This window comes from Staurois parvus, unplaced genomic scaffold, assembly GCF_062004578.1.
Source record: "Staurois parvus isolate SC_StPar_1 unplaced genomic scaffold, SC_StPar_1.0 ptg000020l, whole genome shotgun sequence".
In the NCBI taxonomy this organism is placed as follows: Eukaryota; Metazoa; Chordata; class Amphibia; order Anura; family Ranidae; genus Staurois; species Staurois parvus.
The window spans coordinates 9900389-9927788 of NW_028317816.1; the positions used below are offsets into that span (position 1 = coordinate 9900389).

Here is a 27400-nt window from a genome sequence, read left to right on the forward strand (position 1 = left end):
GGGAAAGGTTGAAACCCCTGACTGTGTCGGGGGGGGGGGGAGTTCTTTACTTCCTGTCTGGTTGAATAATCAAGAAATAAAAGTAAAGCTCTACAAAATATGAGAAATCCTCTTCTAGACAGCTGTCCTCAGAACAAGAAAAACAAGTAACTTGATTTAAATACTTCCTATCAATTTATGCTTTGGTGGCAATGGAAAAGGTTAGATTTTTCCCAAACTTTCCCTCCTGGTAACAATGGTTACCAGGACTCTTAAGTGGGGTAAACACTATGAGAAAATCAGAAGAAAAATTCCGTACGAGGCACGATTGTTTAATTTTAGTATAGTGTGTACACAAATTCTGACACCCAATTTAGACTTCCCAAACAAAAATTTCTGAAGGGACGAACTCCAAAATTTTTTTCATATGTGAACAGAACAATTTTTGTTTAATGTGTATTGTTATCATACGAGAAAAATCAGATATGAAAAACTGCGCATGATCAGAAACAAAAAAAAAAGCCTTTGCCGTATGAAAATTTTCATACAATTAGTACCCTCCTCAGTTTCAACCTGCTGTGAAACATCGAGGAAAACTGGACAATCGCTCGTCCGATTTTCTTTTGGTGTGTACTGGGCTTTAGACATCTCTTTATAAAGCAATGAATGTAACTTTCACCAAACATTCCTTGATGAAGAATCAATCACTGTCATTTAAAACATATGTACCTGGAAGATTAACCTGCACAGAACGTTTGCTTGTTAGATTTACTGCTTTATAAATAGGCCCCTTGTCATAAAACTTCTAGAGGGAAAGGACTTTTTGATTTTAAATTATAGCATTATTACTATGGATAACCTGAAAAAATAAAAAAACTTACAGGTATATGACTTGTTGGGAAGATGCATTGGGAGTACAGTTCACGGTGCAGGAGTTTGGGTCCATGGAGTTGATTTACTAAAACGTGAAAATGCAAAATCTGGTGCAGCTCTACATAGAAACCAATCAGCTTACATTTTTTTTTTATCAAAACTTAATTAAACAAGCTGAAGTTAGAAGCTGATTGGCTACCATGCACAGCTGCTGCAGGTTTTGAACTCTCCAGTTTTAGTAAATCAACCCCCATGTGGTGTAACATGAGTAAAGGCACTGTTTGTGAGACTGCTTTAAAACTTTTTACTTGATGGTATTATACCCCATTGCGTTTGCACTCTATTTACCCGCAGGTTCACCCATTCTGTTTTCATGGTTGTCCCTTGCAGGTTCATTTTTACATGTATTTAGGTAGTGTGAAAAATGATCTTCCACATGGCAAGAGATATTTACCTTAGTTAATACACTTGTAGGCTAACCAGTTACTTTAACATCTGCAAATTTTCTATTTACCAATATACCTGACCTTCCTGGTTTTTTGGTAAAATTGATTTACACGATCTGTGTGGCTGTGCAATGGGTGATTGCACTACATTGGAAGATGATGACTGTCCCTTTCTCACAGGTGATCTCTAGGGTGAATAATATCAAGTTAATGGAAAAACTATTTCATATACTTTGTGATTCCAAGACTCTCTTTGATTCCAAATGAGGCCCATGGTTCCTATACCGCCTCCCTACTCAATTTGCCCTACTATAATTTCCTTGACTGGGTAACATTTGCATGGTGGTTTGATGCCATGTAATCCATATTCTTGGGGTATACAGTATAGTAACTGTCTTAATAATATGTAATATTGTATATGGCTGTCTACATGGTACAATTTGATGTATAATTTGATTATACTTAGCTGGATTTGTAGAATTTGATAATTGTATATACTGTTTCTTTGTTTTGTGTTGGGTCAAGACTGAATCAGTTACTGTAACTCCTTCTGGATGATTGTATTTCATGGCCTATGTAACTTGCTTTTTGACAATACTTACCCTAGAATTGTTACTTGATTTGTCAACCAAGGCTTTTTTCCATAAACATTTGTAAACAAAAAATAAATAAATAAACATGCCCCTAAAGAGTGTGAAACTGTCCAGTGGGGACATAAACAATAATGAGAACATGACAGGGGTTCTAGTCCTCCCCCCAGCTATTCAAAACAAAAGAAAGTTTGGCTTTAGATAAAACTTTAAAGGAGTTTTTTTTTTTGTAATTTAAGAGCTGGAAATCAGCTCAGTACAGAAATGGCGCAAAGCAGCAATGTATTCCACCCCGAGTCTAGCCAAACAGTTTAAATGACCTCCACTTAGTCAACTGCGAGTAGAAAGCACTTGTCAGCTTTTAGCCTAGACTGTAAATTGGGCTTTCTGCTGCACAGCAACAGTTACCTCAAATTATATTACATAAAAAAGTGTGTGTGTAGTGGCACAGAATACTAAGCACACCTAAATACAGTAGTTTTTTATAATGTCACTATAATTAGGATGGGGTTCTTCAGTTAAACATTTTCCACTTACTCACAGAGGGGAAGAATTTTTTGACCTACAGCTTATAGCCAACATCAGTATTATATACTGTGAGATTTAGCTTCAAATGGAGAGTTTTACAAGGACTTCAGTCCTCTCAGCAGAATGCACGTATGGCTTTTTTGCCCACTTTTAGTCATCCAAATGTCAAAGTTACAGAGTGTTCTGCTCATAGAGGGGTGATTTAGCAGAACAACAAACACAAATTTTTTTAGCCTTCTGGCTATTTTGTTACACAGTTCTGGCTATTGCTCCTTTGGACATAGCTGTCCCAGTGTCAGCCTCTCTCCTTAGCTACTGTAGGTCCTTCAGTCACTAGACTGGTCCTCTTGTCTGCTCACATTTGGGGTTTATTTACTAAAACTGGAGAGTGCAAAATCTGGTGCAGCTGTGCATGATAGACAATCAGATTTTAACTTCAGCGTGGTCAATTATGCTTTGACAAGAAAAAAAAACTGGAAGCTGATCAGTTTCTCTTCAGAGCTGCACCAGAATTTGCACTCTCCAAGTTAATACATCAACCGCAAAAAACTGATACTTCTTTAACACAGCAGTCTGTTCTGACACCGTATACCTCTGTCCCCCCACAATCTCCAACATTCACGTGTTAGTCTGGCTCAGCAACCTGTATATGCCAGATAGGCCTGGACACATGCTACCAACATGTCAGGGTTCAGGCTGCTTATCCCTGGTTCACACATATGTGATTCTGGATGCAGTTTTAAATGCACAGATTTGCATGAAAGGCTAGATGTTATGTATTCCTGTTGAGATGTTTACATAGATGCTAACCAGATGCCTTGCAGTTTTAGTGTGATTCAATAAAAGGTCCTGTGCAAGTTTGGAGAGGTGCGTTCCAAACGTGGAAATCATAGAGTATAGGGGCATTCAGAGAGAAGTGTTCACATCGGATTGTGATCCACAGTTGTTCAGCCGTTTTTGTATTGAAATTATTGAAAACAAAAAGGCAAAACTTTTTTTGATGTTTTGAATAGAATGGAGAGGAATTAGAATGCTTGTCAGTTTTTATTGTGGTCTGTGTCCTTGTTAGGATGATTCAACCGCTCTATTTGTCCCGTTTACCATTATCATCAAAAGTAAAATAACATTTCATCTCACTTCCTGTTTCGCTATAGGAAGTGAAGGGAAATCTCTGCAATCGGGCACAAAATATAAAATCTGACAGGGGTTATAACCCTCCCTTGCTCTATCCAAAATGAAAAAAAAGTTTTGCCTATAGTTCTACTTTAATGGAAAATATTTGTGCATTGAAGTGAATGAAAGGTAAGAAAGAGAAAATATCCTATGGAGCAAGCTGAAGCCAAAATTGCACCTCTGCTGAAATCTCAACGCGCTGAAACCGCCATGGTATTCACAAAGAAATGCATACAAAAAACCCAATGCAATTTCAGCACACATATGTGTGGACCAGGGTTCACTCATAGCAGCAATCGCTGATGACAGAATATGATTTTTTGTAGGGAACACCCACCGGTCTCCAAGAACTTTCACACCCATTCAGGGACCATTTCTTGCTGAAACAGGCATCCTTAAACATTTATAGATGTCTCAAAATTTGCAGTTACAGCACTATGGTGCAGGTTGAATTAGGCTGTCCCTTATTTAGAGGAATTGTCCCTCTTTTGAGACCAAATCCCAATTTATGCTACACTAAACTTGTTATCAAACCTCTATATTCCTATGTTTGTTATTTTGAAAAGCCAGCATAAAGGAAAACTAGAGGTAAAAAAAGTACTTATGTGGTTTAGTCAATTGTTTTCTACATATTAGATCTTTGTGCTCCGTGTAGGTGGGGCCATGGCAGGAACAGGTCCTTTGCCAACTTACTGTATGCTAAAAGGTGCCGCTGTCATTTCAGAAAGTGGGAAGGTATGCGGTAAGTGGACCTGTACTTGGATCAAAAGAGAAAAGTGAAATTTAAATCCAGCCCCTTACTTGCAAGCTGCTCCCCCAACTGATGGTGTGTATACCCAGATCCTTTCCCTCTACAAGATTTCTCAGGAATATTATGGTGCATTTCTATATTGCATTTAACTGCTTTCCTAGAGTTCAGTTTAAAAAACCAACAGGGAACAATGGAAGGGAAATCTTTTTTTTTCTCATCTTGTTCATACAAGGTGGATAGCCCCTAAGTTCTGCTTAGGAGTCCCTCACCAACAGCTTACTGTAACTATTCTGTATATGCACACACCAAATTGTAAGCCACAATCATTTTCCATGTTGTGAAGGCGGGCAGGAACTAGCAAACTCAAGAGTTCATGAGTTCCCTTTGCCTTCCAATTCATCTCTTTCCCTTTTTCCTTGCCTGAAGCTAGGAGATGTAATATACAAAATATGCACATATGTGTTGAGCAAGTATTTGGCAACATAGTTTTTATATATGCAGCTTCTCGATCAGATGACTGGGAGCTGAAATGGTAAGCAAAATATAGATACCTCCTACAAAACTAGCAGGGAAGGGTCCTAATGGGCAATAAAGCCTATATCTGGACACACTGATCTGGTTTCCCGTCTTAATTCCACCTACCCTTCTCCCACCCATTCACAAACGTTTTTATTTTGTGAGTACCCCGACAATTGACAGCCAACTACACAATGGCATGGGCATCTGAAGAAGGACTCTCCCACTCTGCAGTTCAGAAGATAGAAGACTTTGGACTGGGTGCATCATATCACTGTTTGCGTCAGTTTTGATTTTTTAAATCTAAATGGAGGATTAATTAGTGGAGGGTGTAATGTTTAGTGTGGGGGAAACACTCTGAGATCATCTTTAAAAATGGAAAGATAATTATTGCAACAAAGAAGAAGCTTCTAGGGTACACCTTCTGCATTCATGTGTGAGATATCACAGAAAAAAATGCTACAGACCCTCAACTTTGCAGTAAGACAGCAGAAGAGGTTTAATGCTTCAATGATATCTAAGCAGTTTTCTGCACATCTATAGTGCAGGAAGCTAACAAAAGCCCACTCTTTTTAATTTAATTTTATTACACAGGCGTATTGTGCATATCAACAGACATCAATGACACATGGCGATACTTGTCTGTTAATTCACCGGATTTATTTATTTATTTAATGCGTGTAAGGTGACTATTGTAATTAGCGCTGACGTCATTTCCGTTCTAAATTTGAAGAGAAAAGACGTCATGAATCTTAGAACTTTCGGCTTTAGTTCATGACAAAACTTCCAGTGTACAATTTCTGCAACAATGTGGGGTTTTGCACAATGGAAGGCGCTGTTCAAACAATCATGTCATGACTCTTTCACTGAGTGATCGTCAGGATCGTTGCCGGTGCCATCAAGGTACATGTAAAGAAGACATACCTCTTCGCAAAGGGACGTGGCTACAAGGTTCGCGACTGTCGTACTGCCAGATTGTGCTTTTCATTTACTGGTGAATTACTATGTTGACAAGTAAATAAATCCGGTGAATTAACAGACAAGTACCCACATGGCTTTCTACCACTTAATGAACTGTGATTTTATGGATAAAATACCAATCCATTAACCTCACCTAAGCCCTACCTGAAATCAGCCTAACTGGTTGTTGGGGGAACTTTTTTCGTAGATAGCTATTCAGTTCTGTGTGTATCTACTACAGCACCTCCACTGCCAATTTGTCTGATTTTAGCAAAGGCAAGATTTAATATAGTCCAATAATGACTCTTACACAAGCTGATATCTAGAATATGTTACAACTTTTAAACATCTAATGCTGCCAGATGGTGGACACATGGACTCATATGGGACAGATATGAACAGTAGAAGAGGGACATGCTTCAATTAATCAATTGTGTTGACATGGACCTATTCAGTTTAACAATACAAACGGTACAATATGGTAGTTTTGTTACTTTTGTATTTGAAAAAAAATATTGTAAAGTTAAACACCTTTTAATGTCTTTAAAATGGACATTTATTAGAATTTGTACTGCACTTAAATCTGCTGGGAACTTCAGTATTACCAACTAGCATTCATTTTTAAGTAAAAAGGTACAGAATCATACAATGCCTTAAAAAGCGAAAAAGTTTCACTGTTCCCGACTTAGATGTTGCAATGGTTGCATGTGTTGCATTGAAAAAAGGGGTCTGATTTTAAATGGGCTGCCCTAACACAACATTCGCCACACAAATAAATGGACCCTTCAACATATCTATTATATTAGATTTTCTCAACTGGGGTGCCACATGAGGTCATCAGGGGTGCCGCATTATCATGGTTGAGAAAGGTGGCCAGTTCCAACTGAACTCCTGCTCCTCCACCGTACTGTACAAGGGCACAGCAGGAGCTCATTCAGGACAGTGAGTCCTGAGCTCTCCACCTCCCCCTGCAGGGCAGTACCTGCCAGTGCAGTACCTGGTGGGTGCAGGTACAGTACTGTAGTTTTTAAGAAGGCTGTGTATGTGTATGTGTGTATAAATATATATACTATATATATATATATATATATGTGTGTGTGTGTGTATGTACTGTATATACAGTTGTGCTCAAAAGTTTGCATACCCTTGAAGAATATGTAATATACAGTAGCATTAAAAAAGAAAAAGAAAAACATGAGTTAGCAGGGAAAACACATTTTTTTTTTATTTCTTAAGGGATTCATATTCAACTGTAGGTCATAACAGAATGGTACAATCAAAAACAAAAGATGGTAACAAATAAACAAATTAAATAACTCCTGTTCAAAAGTCTGCATACCCTTAGTTCTTAATACTGTGTATTGCTACCTTTAACATCAATGTCAGTGTGCAGTCTTTTGTAATAGTTGTCTATGAAGCTCCAAAATTTTGCAGGTGGCATAACCCATTCATCTTGGCAAAATGCCTCCAGATTGTGCAAAGTCTTTAGTCGTCTTGCTTGAACCGCAGGTTTAAGGTCACCCCAGAGTGACTGGATGATATTAAGGTCAGGAGACTGTGAAGGCTTCTCCAGAATCTTCACCTTTTTCTTCTGTAACCACTGGAGGGTCAACTTGGCCTTGTGCTTAGGGTCCTTACAATGCTGGAAGGTCCAAGAGCATCCCAGGCGCAGCTTTTGTACAGAAGAATGCAAATTGTCTGTCAGTATTTTCTGATAACATGCTGCATTCATCTTGCCATCAATTTTGACAAGATTTCCCATACCTTTAGAGCTCACACACCCTAAAAACATCAGTGAGCCACAGCCATGCTTCACAGTAGGGATGTAATTCTTGTCTTTATACTCTTTGTTGACCCCTCTTCAAACATAACACTTATGGATGTGACCATAAAGCTCTATTTTGGTCTTGTCACAGTGTGCCAGTAGCTGTGAGGTGTGTCAAGGAGTTGTCAGGCATTATGTAGCTGGGCTTTTTTGTGGCACTGGCGCAGTAAACCCTTCTTTCTGGCTACTGGACCATGTAGTTCATTTTTGTTCAAGTATTTCCAGAACAGCCTGCATTTCTCCTGAGGCTATTTGTGGGTTTTTCTTTGTATCCCAAACAATTCTTCTGGCAGTTGTGGCTGCAATCTTGGTCTACCAGACCGTAGCTTGGTATCATGAGATCCCTTAATAAGTGATTGAACTGGCATATTTAAGGTTTTGGATATGTTTTTATATCCTTTTCCCTCTAAAGTTCTGCTACCTTGTTACAGAGGTCTTTTGACAGCTCTTTTCTGCTCCCCATGGTCCAGGATCCAGCCTGCTCGGTGCATCCACGTGAGAGCTAACAGACTCATTGAGTATTTATACACAGACACTAATTGCAATTTAAAAAGCCACAGATGTGGGAAATTAGCCTCTAATTGGCATTTTAACCTGTGTGTGTCACCTTGTGTGTCTGTACCAAGGTCAAACATTCTAGGGTATGTAACTTTTGATCAGGGCTATTTGGGTGATTTCTGTTATCATGATTTAAACAGGAGCCAAAGAAATATGTAATAATAAATCAAATGATCATTATCCTTAAATAAAATAATTTTGGCATGATTAGCCATATTTTCAATATCAGTGCAAAAATGTCATGATTTCTGCCAGAGTATAGCAAACTTTTGCGCACAACTGTATGCCTTTTCATGGCTCGTTCATAATAACGGCAAGGACTGACCCTCTGAGGCACGTGACAGGCAATATGTTGCCTCCTCACCGCCCATTTTAACCCCCTAAATTCAGCATTACTGGTCAGTTCCAGTGCAGCCGTATTCACCTAGGGGTATACTTCCAGCCACGGCTACAGCATGTGTAAGCCCCTGGCTGTTGACACTGCATCTAAAGGGGGAGCATTTGGGGGTGGTAAAAATGTGGCTCAACCGCATGGTTTTACCACCCCCCAAGTTCACATGTGAACAAGGCCTTGGTTTAAATCTCTACGGCTGTGTGCTGCATGTAGGGTAGCCAATTCATTTCAATGGGCATCTCTACTCACAGACACAGAGGGAAGGAAGTTGCCAACCCTTTTTTAAAATCATGTCACACTGAAAACATACTGCGCTCATCAAAGCAAGAGGATACCGTTAAGAATTAATGACATCCTTGCGCATCTGCTAAAGATTTTGTGTGTATTCCCCGACATGCAGTAATGTGACCAAACCTTAGACTGGGGTGCCTCGAAATAGAAAATACTTTTCATGGGCGCCCTCATTGGACAGAGATTGAGAAACACGGGAATATTGAGCTCATCACTTTTACATGTATATATAAAGAACCAACAACAAGACTATGGTTTGCTTTAAGATAACTGGGAAACATAGAAGATACTTTTGTCATTACATTTGGCTTCAAGCTTTGGATATTTGAACAAGACTTGAAAGAAAGAAATTCAATAAAAGTGACATAGAAGGTAATTAGGGATCAGGTGCAAGTCCCCAGTTTCATATCCAGCAAGTAATATCAAGCCATATACTGGCGGAACACCAACAGCTTCATGAAACATCGCACTGTAACAATAAACACACAATAGTCCAAAAAATTTCGGTATTAAAAAAGATATTATTAATACTTAACTCTATTTTACTCTAACTCTACCTTAGTATCACTATAAACTTTTAGAAAACAAACGCATACATACATTGCAAAGAAAAAATAGTCTTTAAAAAAAAAAAAAAAAAGCTTTTTAGGCTCTAACAAAGAAACATAGCTTTAGTTAAAAGATATTATAGCTACATGCTGCTCTCACACTTGCACTGGATACCCATCTGACCTCATGTTTTATAAAAAGGGCTCATTAATGAATAGATAGTAGTCCCCCTGTCTAGTGCTAACACACAGCATTCTCCTGACACCCTGTTGAACAACGCAATGGAAAACTAAAACACTATACAATGATTCAGGCAGGGATGCACACCTTAAACGCAGAAAGGCTTAAAATAAGTAGAAAAGCTCTCCTTCATCTAAACTTACATGATAAAAAGAAATTATTTGTGAGTAAAAACATACGTCTAAATATTAACAGGTGGATTATTTGCCTTTTCAAAGTGCTAAGTGGGAAGGTTTGTCTGATATAATTAGTCTCAGTGTTGTATAAAGAGAAAACCCATGGTACAAGAAGCAGTGAGCCCATGGTGCAAGCAGGAATCACATTTCTTGGCTCACTGCATATGCAGCACATGCTATACATAGGACACTACATATTTTTCTATGTTTTGAGAAATGTTAATAAATGACGACAGTATGAAAATACCCTATAAAAATTCACACTTTATGTTCTTTACAATGAGCTTAAAGTGCTTGCAAACCCTTACATATACCCACTGAAGTGACTTGCCTCACGCGATACACAGAGAGGAAACAAATCCTCCTACATTAGTTGTACCTGTTTATCTGCAGCCTCTGAATCAATTGAAAGTACAGAAAACCACACAGTTCAGATGGGAGAATGTAATCAGAAACCTGAGTAGGCAAATATGTACAGCTGAGGCTATCAATTGCAGGCTGTGTGCTTGAGTCCCCCACCCCTGTCCCCCTCATTCCCACGGAGTAATCACAACCTGTCAGAAATGATTCATGCACATGGAACCAGCAAAGGAACCAGAATGCAGACATAAATCACATTCCATGCTTTGAACTGAGGCAAGGACAAACTATAGAATATATTATAAGGTATATTTTGCCAATTTTCTCTGTCAGAGGTTTACAACCACTTTAAAGTATACCTGTATTTTTGATCTTTTAGAGCACAGTGATAGCTGGGTAGCACAGTGGCTAAGTTGTTAGAATTTTCGCCTGGCAGCACTAGGGTCGTCAGTTCATATTCCAACCACAGCACTACCTGCCGGAAATTTGCATGTTTTACCTGTTCTTGCATGGGTATCCTCAGGGTACTTCTCCCACTCTCCAAAAATATGCTGGTAGATTATTTGGCTACAGTCCAAAAGGCCCTAATATGTGTGTATGAATGTGAGTTAGGGACCTTAGATTGTAAGATCCTTGAGGGCAGAGACTTGTGTGAATGTACAAGGTGTATACATAAAGCGCTGTGTAAATTGTCGGCGCTTTATAATTACCTGTAATCAATAAATAGGTTCCCATAATAAGACTTCCTACTAACCCTTACCTTCGCTGCTCAATTTGCCTACGGTATCCCTTGGAAATGCCCATAATTTCTGTATATCAGAAAGCATGTGACCTCCCCTCCATGATGCCGTGCTTGGCGTCTCAGAAGCCATTTGACTGAGTACTGTAACATGAGGTTAGGAGTTAAGACTTACATGGACTTTAAAATTGTATTTGTTCATCCAACTTTAAGTCCATACAGGCAAAATAACACCTATATTTGAGCTTCTGTTGACCACAGTAACACGTGTTGCTGAAACACATAGATGTGACCTAGTCAGATGAACTACCCTGTAGTTCATCTGACTACAGGGTTTCTACCACAAAGTAACATTATTATAGCAGCCCCTCTTGCTACCTCTAAGCAACATTTTATTATTTATTTCAGTGAAATATTAAGAAAATAGGAAATAAAACTCTAAACTCACTTACAGAGATTCCACTTTAAGCCCGTTGTAGTCACAGAATGACATGGAGATCCAATAGGAATAAGGCCGCACCATTTCCCTTCTCTTCCTGTTGCCACGTTCAATTTGTGTTTCCCCTGTGGAAGACATTAAATGAAAACAAAGAAAATATTACACTTACATTTGTTGATTAGCTTTTTCCATGTCTTATAGGAGCAATGTTAAAGTGCATATACATGCACTATAGAGACAGAAGGTGAAATGATTGACAGTTTTCAACCTGTCAAATTAAGGAACCGATTTATAAGAATTCAGACAAAGAAAACTGGAGCAGTTGCCCATTGCAAACTGTCAAGTTTCATCTTTCAAATGAAAGAAATAAACTGGCTTTTTTTATCAGCACTTCCACTTTGTGGCTGTTTTATTTACTCTAGCATTCATAAAACAGCTCCTGTGTGTTTACCAAACAGGGATTTCCAACTATTATTTGGTATGTCCAAGCCTATAAATTACCCAATCAGCACACAAAGGGTCTGATACATCAATTTCCTGTAAACTGAATAGTATTCCCACTTTAGTTTTTATTCAGAATTGCTAATTAGAACTTCATTCATTAAACGGTATTAAAAGAAAATTCCCATGTGATGCTAAACAATAATTACAAGCGTTACATCAACTGCCTGCAAAATTACAAGGCATTCAAAGAAAGCAGCATGCTTTAAGAAATACCTGTGCTTGAGAAAAGGCTAGTGAACTAATTTAGATGCTTTCTGGTATTCATCCTCATGTACAAGAGCTTACCTGCAGCACACCTCCTGAAAGTACAACTGGAGATCCATTAACTCCTATGAAAATAACTTTTTGAACGTTAATAATTGCTAAGACTGCTCAAACATGGAGCATTGCTTTGCAAGATAAGCTATGCCTACTCCAAAAGCCAGTGTATCTCTGGAAACTCTGGTGCCACTTTAAAGAGGTTTGCAGTAATGCTTCAGGTAACCTTTTGCACCTCACTTAGCATTCTTTTCAGTTTCCAAAGTTTTTTTTACAAGTTTATATTAAAATGTATAGTAATTTCTATTAAAATGTATAGTATGTCTCATCTATTGCACATCCTGTATTTCTATAGGATCAGTACTGAATGTTGTATGTATTATCAAGGGACTGTATAGTGGTTTTGTAAATATTTCTTTCTGCATTTACAAATGCAAAGAGTAAAAATATATGAGATAATTACTGCTGTGTTGTCTCATTAGAATATCACAGTGCTCTGGGAGTCCTTTGTGCTGTGCTGATTGTGGACCAGCATCTAAGTGTTTGCAGTTATTCATTTCTTTGGTTTGTAAAAACATTAATAGGGGCTTCTTTCATGCTAGTATTGTGGGTTTAAATAGACTGCATGTGATAGAGGGTTGCTTTTCTAAAACTGGAGAATGCAAAATATGGTTCAGCTCTGCAAAGAAACCAATCATATTCCAGTTTTTTTTGTCGAAGCCTAACTGAAAAGCTGAAGTTAGAAGCTAATTTCTTTCTATGCAGAGATGCACCAGATTTTGCATTCTCCAGTTTTACTAAATAAACCCCAATGAGTCAAGATGGTTAAATTGCGGTTTTATGATGTATTTCCATCTCTGTGGTCAGTGCTTGATTCAAATTTCATCATGCAAGACAATGATCCATAGCAGACTAAACTAAACTATGCAAAGGCTATTTAGTTAACAAACAGAAAACTGGAATACTATCTTTGATGAACTGCCCAACACAATCCCCAGAGCTCACCACTACAAAGTTCTTAAGGAAAGAACTTCACTGCAAGATCCAAAGGAAATGCCCTATACACCATTTACACCTGTTGAAAGAGATATGGGAGAAGTGGGTTGGAATTTCCCCTGAAAACTTAAAAAACCTGACAGCTAGATGGCAAAGATCTGAAGAGCTCAAATTGTAAGTGAAAGAGGCTTTGATAAATATCTGATGAATAGAACAGTTATATGCAATTAGCAAACAAAAGTTATGGAATGGTCAATTCATTAACTATATTTCCTGATCAATGCTACCTAGATGAATAAACGTTATTAATATCAAAACAAAATAAGAATGAATATAAACATCAGGTTATTTGTATGTTGAATACTACTAACTTCTTTAAACCCTAAACACATGTTATATATTGCAGCTTACCAGTCTTCAGATGTGGTGGCTGCATTGGTTTTCTTGTATTTTATTTCTGTATCCACTTGACAACCAGTGACGTACCTGTATGTTGCTGGACTTCAAGTGGTTATACTAGGAGCTGCAGGCATCATCCCGGTACCGTTTTTCAGAGCCGGCGGTTGGCTCTCTTGTAAAAGCAATCCGAGCGGCTAACTAGCCACTGGATTGCTATTACAAGCAGCAGGAGAGGATGTACCCCGCTCCCACTGCATTCTGTGGCTTTATCCGGCTGTCCTGTCCCACTGGGACACCCAATTGACCAGCTAACGCTTCCGTCGGCTGAGCATAGAGCCGAACAAAGGGCAGACCCACTCCGTTCAGCTTTATGGTACTGGGAACTGGAAAATGATGAGCTTTCATCACTTTGGATTTACTGGGATGTTAACGGCATCATTTTTAAAAATAAAATAATTTGATCACACCGATCTCAGTGTGATCAAATGCTTTTAAGGGCAAAGGAGGGATTTGGGGTCTTATTGACAAAAGTACTTGTCTCCCTCCTAGATTGTAAGCTTGAAAGAGCAGGGCCCTCGATCCCCTCATGTTTTGCATTGTATTGGTATTGTTCTGTCACATGTTCTGTCCCCCTTTGTAATGTACAGCGCTGAGCGAACTATTGGCACTTTATAAATACTGTATAATAATAATAATAATAATGTCTATTGCTGTCACTAGGGATGTTTATATTCCTTGTGACAGCAATAAAAGTGATAAAAAAAAGAAAGTATCTCCATCCACCCGTGCTGGGACATAAAGGCAAACAAATGCATCAGTCACACACACGTAAGCATCAATCATCCCAAATATGTGAGCTATCACCACGAACGTCAGGTCATAGGCAGTCATTCTAGTGCCAAACCTCCTCTGCAAACTATAAGTGGTAACCTGTAAAGGATTTTAAAGCATTGCCTGTGGATAGCAACATTTTAGTTATCACCGTTGCACGGGCGTGCGCAATTTTAAAGCATGACATGTTTGGTATCTATTTACTCAACTTAAAATTGTGTTTTATGTTACCAAAAAAATTGAGTTATGTACTGTGTTTTTTTAAAATTAAAAAAAGTGTTGTTTTTAAATTGCATTTATACATAAAACATTACAACGCCCACTAAGGCATTCTCTAGGGCCTCTGCTTTAAAAAAAAAAAAATATAATGATTGGGGCTTCTAAGAAACTTTCTAGAAAAAAATACTAATTGTTACATGTAAACAAAAAATGCCAGAAAAATCTTGGTCTTTAAGTGGATATTGAGCTAGTGATTTTGCCAGTAACAAACTTTCTGTCCAAGGCTGACAACGCCGAGTTATCTCTGTATACAACAACAACAAGGTAAAAGGAAGAAAGGTAGGACTATGAAACCCTGCACCTCTCCCAGTGTCTATAATATAGAGTGGTGTGATTCTGTAGTCCTCAGAGAAGACTGTAATTGATAACAGTCAGCACAAACAGAGATTGCAGGAAAGTTACCTGCTTACAAGATTGCTGGCAAACTCAACTGGTATTTGTTTTGTAAACTTATCAAAGAGACATAGTAAAATGCTTTCACTTGTATGTTTAACAGACCACATGGACCAAATAAGAGAAGTGCGTTGCTAGGGTTTACATATACTTTCATTTTTCAGTCACTCTAATAATGCAAAAACTTTCAATATTAATCCAACCACCACAGCCAGTATAATGCAAAATAATAGTGTCATGCTCCCCAGATTGAGCAAATTTAATATGGTTTCTTTTCACCCACCAGTCCTTTTTTTTCCCCCATCTGTAAAAGTCCATAGTATGGGCTTGTATGTATTCTTTTGAAAAAGTGTCCACATTTAAAATTTTAATCAGTATAAAAAGTTGTCACTTGCCATTTGTGCTCTTGATATTTGTAGGGTGAAAATTTGCATGAATTGTTGGAAAAACACCATTCCATATGAACCTGAGGTTTTACATTAATAATATAGAAATAAAGTATTTCTTGTTTCCATACTAACCTGTTGAGTCAACAATCTCTCACACAACATTAGTCTCAGATGTGGAATCAAACAGTCACATTTAAAAACTGCACTGGCTCTTGCCCAGGGAAATTGCTGTTTGAATAGGCAATTTCCGACATGCCTGTGCTTTTAAATTCAACTTGTACAAACCAGAGCAATAGAACTGATTTGAACGTACAAGAGGGATTATTTATAAAAGTCATGGTGCTGTACAACTGGGGTGAATCTAAATTTGATTGATGAAAAGATTTCCCAGTACCATTACCAAATAATTCAAGTCTTTCAGTAATAATAATTTAAAGCTTGCCTTCTATAACAAACTGCTGATGTGTCCTGATTCTTCCTTTTGTATACAGGACTGATTTTGAATAGGTCTATCTCTCAGAGTGGTAAAGTAAGCATGTGGCTTAAAAACTCCTTTGCTTGGTTCTTCTCAAATAATTCTTAAGAAACTACTTCAGAAGAAAAAATAAAATAGTTCCTTCAAAGTTTTCAGACATCATTAATTTTGATTTCAGTCACTGGCAGCATTAAAGGACAATAAAACTAAAAAATTGAAGCCAAAATTAGACTGAAAACGTAAAGGCCTTTAAAAGATAAAATAGGAAAACCATTTTTTGGTGAAAAATTGCCTGCAATTCAAAAATTTCCCCTGCTGTACTTTTCCTATTGCTAGATGTACTCACTTAGATGACCAACATCTTTCCACCCACGTCCTCTGAGCCTAGATTGTCCTGGACCCACCTCAGCTTGTAAATGGAAGTGAAGGGGATGCAGCACAATGCTGAGCTCAGCTCTCTATAACTTTGGTTTCTCTTCTTATTAGCATACTTTTTTTCAGCACATGAACTGATTCACTCTTTGTAATGACTATTTCTCTCACTCAAGCCCTGGGGAAAAGGGATTAATGAAAAAGATACCAGGTCAAATTCAGATACTTACGATGTATGCTACACTCGCTGCTACCCAGAACGTTGTGCCACCTGCCCAAAGCTCCTGCTCTCTCTGCCATTCACAGAACCTGTATTACTGTCTACAACCCTGCGATACACCATGTTCTGTGAATGGGCGGTAGAATCCTGTGAATCAACTATTTCACCACCCATTCACAGAACATGTTGCATTGTGAAAGTGTATCAATACAAATTCTGTGACTGGCAGAGGAGCAGGAGAAGGGGAATGAGCTGACCAACTTTTCTCAGTAGCAGGAGCTGCAGTTAAGTGCATGGGAAGACAGCTGCTCGGGACAGTATCCAGTAGCTGTGAAGAGGCACTGCAGAGATGATTTTTAGCAGTGGATGCAGCCTGAAGATAATGGGATACACACCATTACACAAAACCACCAATCATAAGCCCCTTGTATCTGTGTGGCTGCAGGGCAGGGAGAGCCACAGCCCTCCTGGCAATCCACAGTGACAGCTGGGATCTTGAACCTCCAGGCCAGGGACAGTCTGGTTAAACCAAAGGGAGGGGTCATTCCAGGCTGTCAGTGTCAGGTCCTAAAGAGGGAACACTGCAAGATGTCCTGGAACGGTTAGTTGATCAAGAACCTGAGAGACTTGATTTAGAAGGACTGCTCCTCTTATGTTTGTGGTCCAACATGTTGCCCCACAAGGGAAACAAATGACCTGAATATACAAGGCAAAGTCTTGGGTACTCAATAACTGACTGCTCTGGGCAGAAGATTTCAAATGGCTGGAGGTGACTGGGTCACTGTAGGCAGCAGCAAGGACAAACTAGGGTAGAACTGTGAGTCTCCTGCATATATGAGTAAGAACTAGAAGATGCTACCTCAAACTGAAGGTAGGAACAGAGGGAACCTAATGACACAGCACAAAATTCCTCAGTATTTTACCATTATGTGGGGAACAATAGAAAAAATAATGAAGCACAATGGTTCAAATAAACTGAATAGCTCCTGATACTCAAACAGCCTACTTGGAAACAGGTAAAACACAGTTGCCGAAGGTCACATTCCAAACTGGCCCCATGATCTTCAGTTCAGTGGGGTATGGATATGGCCTCTAAAGCTGTTGCTTTATGATGATTCTGACAGCTGGATAACCAGACCAGCTTGTAGATAAAGTCTTGTTTGAAAATGAAAGATAATCTTATAAAGAGAAAATGACTGGTAAATACAGTAGATATCTATCCCTCTTGGACATTAGCAAACAACTGAGGCATGCTGGGAGTAGGGGGTTATACTGGGCTGGTCACTTTTTTGCCAATGTCCAAATCCTCCTGTAGGTGGCAGTATAACCCAAATGGCACCGAATACTGTACCATTTAATGAAAAAAAATGTTTTTCTCTATATAGTTTAAAATTATAGTTGAATATTGAGGCAGCCATATTTGTTGGTTGTGCTTACTGTTTAGCTGTGTGCCACAGTGTCAGTAAGTTACTAACTCTCCTAATCAGGAGGTCCATGCAAATGAGACCGCATTTGCCCAATGCGGTAATTTTTGGCAAGATTAGGTGATAATCTCATGTTTATGTAGTCAGGCAGACCACCAATAAATAACCACTTTTTGGGGAAACAATACGTTAGAGCACTATTGATATAGGTAGCCCTAGAAGTGACTGGCTAAAACATTTTTCTCTTCCTCCTTTTTTCATAAACTTAAGATTGATTTTGTACATGCAATTGAAGGCCAAAGACCCAAAGGACAGTTAATTCATGACTGGGCAGGAGAGAGTCATGTGTACAAACACCTTGAGGTTAAGGATGATAATTGCAATCCCTGACATAAAGAGCTGTTCAAATTACTTTAAAGCAAATGTTACAATACTTACTAAAATAAATATGTACTTACCTAAAACACACTGTTGTTTGCATTTAATAGGAACTATCATCTAGTTATTTAAGAACTAATTTTGATGAAAAGAGAAAATAGGTACTGTGTCCCCTGTAAATGCTTATTTTAATATCTGAAACTGTCATATCTTTAAAAACAATACATATGAAACTGTTCTGGTGGTCTTCTAAATGAGGGTATTTCTAAACCAGCCTCAGCAAGATCGTAATAATGGACTTAGGAATAGAGCCAATATGCTCAGACAAAAAGTGGAGCAATGGAAATTGTGTTCTATAATAAATCCATAAGACAAAGTACTGTATCACAGCAGAGTGAACTCTGTACTCATCTAATAAATTAGCCAACAGAGTTCAAATGTAGTTGACCTCACTGTGCTAGGATGCTTTATCTTCTGGAATAAATAACACAAAATTTTAAAATTCATTTGCTAGAGGTTCATCCAAGGATTTATTGTGATTAAAGTACACTTTTTCGTTAACCTACACTAAAACACCTAATAAATGTTAAAGCGGGACGAATTACTGAAGGTGTAATATCCTCCCCTCTACAGAAATGGAATATTAGACTCCCAATCTAGAAGTACCACAGGCTGTACACTACTCCAGATCTCCAACAATATGGTTTTCATATAAATGCATGCACAGCCAATATACTCTGTAATTTAGCATCATAGGCTATAATTGGTTCTGACTCACTGACAGGAAGGCTGGGAACCAATTAAGCTTATGGGTTATGGTCACCAGATTTTCAAAATGAGATCCGGGGACACAATTATGCTTATGTGTTAAGGTCAGAAAAGTCTCAAAAGGAGATCTGGGGACACCCTTCTGACCACACTCATAAAACTACACCCCCATTTTTTAACATACCCTGAAACAACTGATCACAGACCTTTGGAGCAAGATAAATAGTGTATAATAAATACTGTATAATAATAAAAACTTTTGAGGTATAAAGCCAAAATACCCTGGGCACTATTAGAAAGGGGAATTATGTGGCACGGGTAGTGCACAATGGCAAATTGTGGGTGTGGCTAAACTGTAACTGTGGTAAACTGTGAAAACTGGGCACAACACTTATGTTGAGGGGGACCTGGATGTAGCAAACCATTTAAACAATTACGTCTGTTCAGTGTTCTCAGAAATACATTATACTAGCATTAACTCATTGTGGAATCATATTAGTTTTACTAATGACAGTTCATTTTTAGGATTTCTGGAGACAGAGGTAGCAGAGGAACTTCCCTGATGGTATTCACCCCAACATTCTTCCAGGTATAATTGTTAGACCTTTAACGGATCTTTTTAATCAATCTCCTCTAATAGAAGTTCCCCACAACTGGAAGGCAGCTAATATTGTACCTATCCACAAGAAGGGCAGTAAGGTAGAAGCTGGCAATTACAGGCCAGTAAGTTTAATATCAGTTGTAGTCAAGTTAATAAAATCATTCCTTAAAAGAAAGATCATTGACCACTTAAAAACACATAACTTGCTGCACCCAAAGCAGCATAGCTTCACTGAGGACAGATCATGTCAGACCAGTTCAAAACCAGTCTTAGAAAGTAATATTTAACTGAAAGAGTAGATGATGCATGGAAAAGGCTTCCAGCAGAGGTAGTAAGTTAGTTAACAGTAAGTGGCTTTAAACATGCTTGGGACAAACAGATCTATACTCAGACAAAAAGTTTACAAAAAAAGGAAAAAAAAACCCCACAAAAACATGTATAAATGTAAAAAAAAAAAAAAAAAAAGACCAGACTTAATGGACCACAAGGTCTTTTTTTCTGCCATCACATTTCTATGTATGAATGGGAAGGGCTTAAAATTCCATAGTTAAACAAAACCTGAACCTATGCTGCTATGGGTCAAGAGACTGTAAAGTATAGTGTGCTGGGGTCAGGATAAAGAAACATACAGATTTCAGGGGCCAGGTGGAAGTAACACGCAAAGTTCAGAGGTCAGTATTAAGCAACACACAGTTCAGAGGTCAGGATTAAGTAAGTAGTGCACAGAATTTAGGGGTAACCACTCCAGCAACCCCACTTTCTCTCTAGACAGCCTCTCTCCTGAGGGTTCATCTGACAGATCTCTTCTTCATGGCTTCTTCAAGTTTTCCTCTTACTTTTACACGCACATTTCTTTGCATGTCCCAAGATTCAATCACATTACAGGTCTGTTGCATCATGTTATTAGAGCACAAAGCACCAGGTATTAATCATGTGAGGAGAGAACAGCTTGCCATGTCTCCCCCCACCACATGAACACACTGCTGCACTTGGGGCAGCTGTCCCTCCTGCCTCCTATCCTTTCTTGTCCCAGCCCTGTTAACGGGAGGCAAAGAAAGACTTGATCATAGCATGGAAGGAAAGAGTACTTTTATATTGTAAAGCGCTGAGAAAACTGTTGGCACTATATAAATTATGTATAATAATATTATTATTATTAATAATAATAATAACTGTGCTGTGTACTCTGTCCAAGAGAGGACTTCATTTTGACCAATCAACTGAAGAAAGCATTCAGTCTTTAGAAGTCACAATTCTGTGTCGTCTTTCATTAAGTGGGTAGATGGATTAGCTTGGCTTCAATTTGTTAGTGTATTTAAATATGCTAGTACTGTACATCTAACATTTCCTTCCCCCCAGACTGACAATGCTGCTGTCCAAAGGTGTCGTTGTTGCTCTTTCATCCAGAGCATAGGCACACTAATACAGGAAATGTTTTACTGGCCAGATCACCAGGTGCAAAAAGCCTAAAAACAATAATTAATGCAGCCCCCACATCTATTTATTGGTAATCTGCAATATATTTTGGTTTGGGGTTTAATAGCACTTTAAAAACAAAAAGTAAAGAGATAGTTTAAGGCTGACTGCAAATGTATGGGATAGATTCACTTCCTTTATTGTACATATTACACAATTTAACTCTCTGCAATTGGCACCTTTTATATCCCTGATTCAATAAAGATATATATAACATATTTGAGTGAATGCTTACTCCCTTAACCACTTTCCCTCCCGAGGATTTACCCCCCTTCATGGCCAGGCCAATTTTTGCGTTATGGAGTTACTTTGACAATTGCTAGGTCATGCAACGCTGCACCCAAATTAAATTTATGTACTTTTTTTTCCACGGATTGAGCTTTCTTTCAGTGGTATTTGATCGCCCTTGCGTTTTTATTTTTTGCTCTATAAGCAAAAAAAGACCTGCAATTTTGAGAAAAAAACAATATTTTGGACTTTTTGCCATTAAACATGCCCAGTAAAAAAAATAAATAAAACAAAATCACATTTCTTCATAAATTTAGGCCAAAATGTATTCTGCGACATGTCTTTGCCAGGAAAAATCCCAATACGTGTAAATTAATTGGTTTATGTGAAAGTTATAGCGTTTACAAATGGCGCTATAAATAATGGTATTTCTTTTCTACTAGTATCAGCGACCAGCGACTTTTATGGGACTGCGGCAAACATTCTGACATTGGGGGGGAAGTAACTTGGTGATCACCAATACAGTGATCAGTGCAAAACAAAAAGCAATGACACTGTACTAATGGCACTGGGCAGGAAGCGGTTAATGTGAGGGGCGATCAAAGGGTTAACTGTGTGCTGGGATTTTTACTAGGGGGGGGGTGTTGTTCACTGTAAGCACACTGTGCGCTGTAAGCATAGTGTGCATGAGCTGACAGGGAGGAAGATTGTTTGTAAACAAAACAAGCTTCCTCCCAGTCAGAGATTGGTAATCAGCGGGCACTTACCGACCCGGTAATTGATATATATATACATGATTCTGCACACAGGTGCTGCCCTGTAGCAGTATATCTGCTGTTAAGAGGTTAAAGATTGCTCTACAATCCACATCAAAATATTTCTTAGGGCATTACAATGGGGCAACAATGCACATGTGATAGGGCAGCACAGTGGCTATGTGGTTAGCACTTCCGGCTGGCAGCACTAGAGTCGTTGGTTTGAATCCCAACCACGACATTACCTGCACAGAGTTTGCATGTTCTCCCTGTGCCTGGTTTCCTCCCACACTCCAAAGACATGCTGGTAGGTTAATTGGCTCCTATCTAAATTGGCCCTAATATGTGTATGTATGAATGTGAGTTAGGCAGCTTAGATTGCACACTCCTTGAGGCTTAGCAACTGAAGTGAATGTACAATATATGTAAAGTGCTGCATAAATTGATGGTGCTATATAAGTACCTGTAATAAATAAATAAAAATAAATGGAAATTGGCTGAGTTTGCCCACACGGTTTTGGGGTGCTCAGACCTCATAACCGTGCCGTGGCTCCTTGGTTGCTATTGCCGGTAAATCCCAGCTGTCAAAATGAGAGTTGGGACTTGTTATGTATGATAGGAACAGCTGCAGCCACTCTTGTGTAATAGCACAGGTTTCACTGAGAATTTCAATGTATTTTTATATTACATTTACTCAGTTTCATTCACATGTAAATGAAAGGATGTGCATGACATCAGTCAAAGAACCCTTTCGAGTAAAAAAGAAAAAAAAAAAAGATTACAAATAAAATGTGCTCCTATTTACTCTAACCCTAATTAGCCCTAATTAACTCATGCCTTCCTTTTCTAGCTATTATTTCTTAATTTTTTTTTTCTTATTTCTGTATTTTTGTTTCATTTTGCAATGATGCAATAAAAAATGCACAGGGATGAAAAGCAAACAACTTATGTGCAGAAACCTACTTTAAAATTACTGGTCAGGGGCCCAGCCAATAAGCAAGAGGTTCCGCCGCCCTCCTAAAGACAGTCTGCGCCTAGCTAGGCTGCTCCACTTGCTAGGCCTTATAGATGTTTGGCGAGAAAATAAAACCTTCTATGCGGGATTATACGCACTATTCTCATCCCTACAACTTGCACTCCAGGATAGATCATACCTTCACTTGGTCCTCCATCCTTTCCCAGGTTCAGAAGGCCTGTATTAGGGAGGTGGCCTGGTCTGGTCATGCGATAGTGATGATGGCATTTGTGGGTGGTTTCACTGGGAACAGGCCAAATAATTTGCAGTTAAATAAATCACTTCTCAGTGATCCCATTCGTGTACGGAAATCGAGTCCTGTATTCAAGAGTACTTCCTTCTTAACCAATCTGATACCATATCCCCTGTTACAGTGTGGGCAGCATATAACGCAACCCTCCATGGTAAACGTATCCACATGGCATTGCAGATTAAAAAAAGAACAGAGTTGATATTGAACGTTTAGACAAAAGAACTCCAGGCTCTTACTGCTGCCCACAAACATCAACCTGACCCGACGATTTTGATGCAAATGGAGACGACTAGGGTTTCTTTGAACTTATTGCTGGCTACCAAAAAAGTCTGCATTGGTCGGCGACTAAATTTTATATGCAGAGAGATCGTGTTGGTTCTATGCTAGCAGCCAAACTCACCCCTAAAATGAGACATTTTTCTCCCCCTCAAATTGGAAGCCCAGTCCGAGTTTCATAAGTTTTATGAACATTTATACCGTGCCCCATCCAACTCAGACCCTGAGAAGTCCTCAGGCCTTCCTCCACTCATTTACACTCCCTAAACTGATGGTGGCACGCAGAAAGATAACGGATAAGCCCATCACAGTCCAAGAGATTTTGCAGACCATTAAACAAAGCAAACTTTCTTCTGTACCGGGTCCGGATGGGTTTTCTGCTCTTTATTACCAAAAATTTGCGACCGTTCTATCTCCTCACCTGGTAAGGTTCTTCAACTCTTTGAGGAAAGGGCATGCCCTAAATTCAGACTTTCACACAGCATTTATCTCTGTGATCCCTAAACCGGGTAAGGACCCTGGAGACATTGAAAATTATAGACCGATCTCCCTGATCAATGATTTGAAATTACTAAGATACTTGCTAATAGATTGTCTTCTTTCATCAATACTTATGTTCATAAAGATTAGGTGGGATTCATTCTGGGTAGACAGGGTCCTGACCAGGTTTGACAAGCTATCGATCTGATCTCTCTGTTGCATTCAGGCTGGGATGGGAGGAAGCCTCAACAGGGTATGCTCCTTTCTATTGACCTCCAAAAGGCATTTGACTCGATGTCTTGGGACTATATCTTTTCCAGCTGTTGGAGGCTTGGGATTTTGGGAGTCGATTTCTTGCTATTCTCTGTGCCTTTTACACGGCCCCTACAGCCATAGTCTGTCTACAGAGCTATCATTCTGATCCCATTCGGATTTGGAGGGGCACTAGGCAAGAGTGCCCCCTTTCCTCTCTCATATTTGCTATTATGATTGAAACCCTGGTGATTGCAATTAGATCTGACCTAAATATTCATGAGATGGAGTGTGGTGGGCACCATCATAAATATGCATTCTTTGCAGATGATTTTTGCTATTTATAACCTCATCTTTGATTTCGTTCCCTAATCTTCTCAAGACTCATCAGGTATTTGTACAGGTCTTGGGCCTGCAGGTCAATTAATCTAAATCATTAGCCATGAATATTAACATACCTTTGTCCCTGGTAGCCAGATTGCAGAAGGAGTCTTCCTTCTCCTGAAGTTTGGACTTTGTCCCCTACCTAGGAATCTGTTTGACACCCTCCCTATCCTCTCTATACAAGGTCAACTATCCCCCATTATTTAAAAAGCGAGGATTTATGGGTTTGGGCGACTCATGATCTATCCTGGTTAGGTAGGATCCATTCGGTTAAAATGACTCTACTGCCACACATTTTACATTATTCCGCTCATTACCGATTGCTATAATCCCTTCAGAATTAGGTACATTTCAAGCCAAACTTATTAGTTTAGTCTGCATGGTAAAGGACACAGGCTGTCGAAACAGGTTCTCTTTGCACATAAAACAGCAGGTGGGTTGGGTCTCCCCAATTTGCAGCACTATTATCAAGCTGCCGCAGTGGCTCACTTTTCAGCGGTATATTTCCGTACGAAAAACCATACTGGATTTCTATGGAACGAATGGCTGCTAAGTCGGTTCCCCTAGATTTTTTAAAATGGCAGCTGCCGAGACAGCAGATGCCAATCCTATCTCCCACCCTGTCAAACTCTTTGAGTGTGTGGGATAGAGTGCAAAATATCCCAAATTTGATCTCCCCCTTGAAACAATGAATGTGAATAAGATGGGAGATGGAAACCAAAGGTCTCCAGATCCTTGCTGAAAAGATTTACTGGTACCACACCCCTTATTTTGAGACACTGCAGATAACAACCCTAACCTAAAGAAACTAATGGGGTTTTAAAGGTACCATACAATACAATGAAAAAAATCAAAAAGATTTAAACAATTACCACTTTATTGATAAAAATGAGCCACCATAATAGTGGAACACGACAAATAGACATATTCCTTAAAAAGCATCCTGTGCTTAACCACAATGAACAAACAATGCTACAGAGAGTAGCCTACTGATGCATACGACAGATAGACATAATCGGTAGAGATTGATACTTTGCTGATTGCTCCGACGCGTTTCACGGGATGTAGTCCGCTTCTTCAGGGAGACAAAGTATATATTTCTGAAATTAAGCAAAAGTAGGCCAAACACATATCCTAAATACACAGCACATTACAATAATATTAAACATAACATGAACGCTATCAGCATTTATCAGTTGGTGATATTAGTGACTTCATGTAAGGCCAGTGAAAGCAAACTGAGCATGTGATTCAGACATAGATGGAGAGGACCCCTCAGCCAGAGAGATCAATATCAGCCAATCAGGTGGAATCATCAGTTCATAATGGAAAGCTGAAATATCATCAAAAAGTCACAAAGTTTTTAAAGTGTCCCACGATATTCCAAACTACACCCCTACTCCCCAAACTAGTTATACATCCAAACCCTAAAAAAAGGAGGGGGGAGCAACAGTAGCAAATGGGGGAACAGGTATAACACCATACCCCCTACAAAAATAACAGCTTTATAGTGCCCGGTCAATTCACTAGAGTGAAAAATCACCTTAAACATTACAGTTACTAGTGGTAAACTGGGTCCATTCAGATACATACCACAGCGGACAATATAGTTGTATGTCCCAATGGACAGTCTATGACCTCCATAGTGCTCAAGATTGGTGATTAAATAAATATCAAATAGCCCCAACTCACAGGAGGGGAAGGAACACTCCTGCATCCACAGATTTCATCAATCCTCTCCAGTATAGTCATCACATACATCTACTTTTTTCAGACTTTAAATAGCGATGCAGATTGCCAATTAGCGACATTTTCTCCCTATTGCGCATATGCGATGATGTCACTGATGTACACGCGTCACATGATTATGGCCATTTTAGTGCAGTCCACGAACAAGGACAAAAAACGCCAAATATATTGATCATCACCAAGTGGAGAGAGCTGGATATATACATAGGAAAGATGCTTAAAGCAAAACCACTAAGCCAAATCCAACAACTACATCTCCACCTATAGCCACAACCAAAGAGGCACACAGAAAAAGGATCTCTGATCCAACCTGCTGTTCTAGTCCAAGCCACAGATAAGGAAGCAGTTACTCAGGATTCAAAAGTCCTATAGAGTCAGTGTCAGAGCCTGGAATCGAACCTGGGCCTTCTGCGGTGAGAGACAGTGTTTCTTCTCACTGAGCCACCTGGAATGCTGGACAGCTCCCTTGACAATTCTTTGGATGATCCTGCCTTTGCCCTGTTTTGTCTTGAACCTTGAACTCCTTGCTCCTCCCATGAACTTCCTATAAAAGCCATGTCTCTGCACTTCCTGGTTGCCAGATTATTGTGCTTTACCAGCCAATATCCTGCTTACTGTTCCTGCTGCCATCTTCATCTACGTTACCGACCTTTGGCTTGCTACTGACTACGATTCTGCCTCATCCTATCTACTACCATTGGTGACCGACCCTTGGCTTGTGACTGACTCCACTTCTGTTTGATCCCTGAACTGTTTGATCCGCTTCTGGTTTCCAGCCTACTCATTCCCTGGTGGGGTGATCCTGAGATCTGCGACCTGGCATTCACACGCAGCCAAATCCATCTCCACCATTAGGAG

General features: G+C 39.2%; 1 protein-coding gene across 2 annotated transcripts in view; it reads right to left on the reverse strand.

Annotated features, from left to right (window-relative positions):
• Window positions 1-27400, reverse strand: part of TPK1 (thiamin pyrophosphokinase 1) — a 667330-nt gene that overhangs the window by 183849 nt on the left and 456081 nt on the right. For both annotated transcript variants that reach the window (XM_089687337.1, XM_089687330.1), the window contains exon 8: window positions 11401-11512. In XM_089687337.1, coding sequence (XP_089543463.1) covers window positions 11401-11512 — 112 coding nt within the window. The remainder of the gene's footprint in view (window positions 1-11400; window positions 11513-27400) is intronic.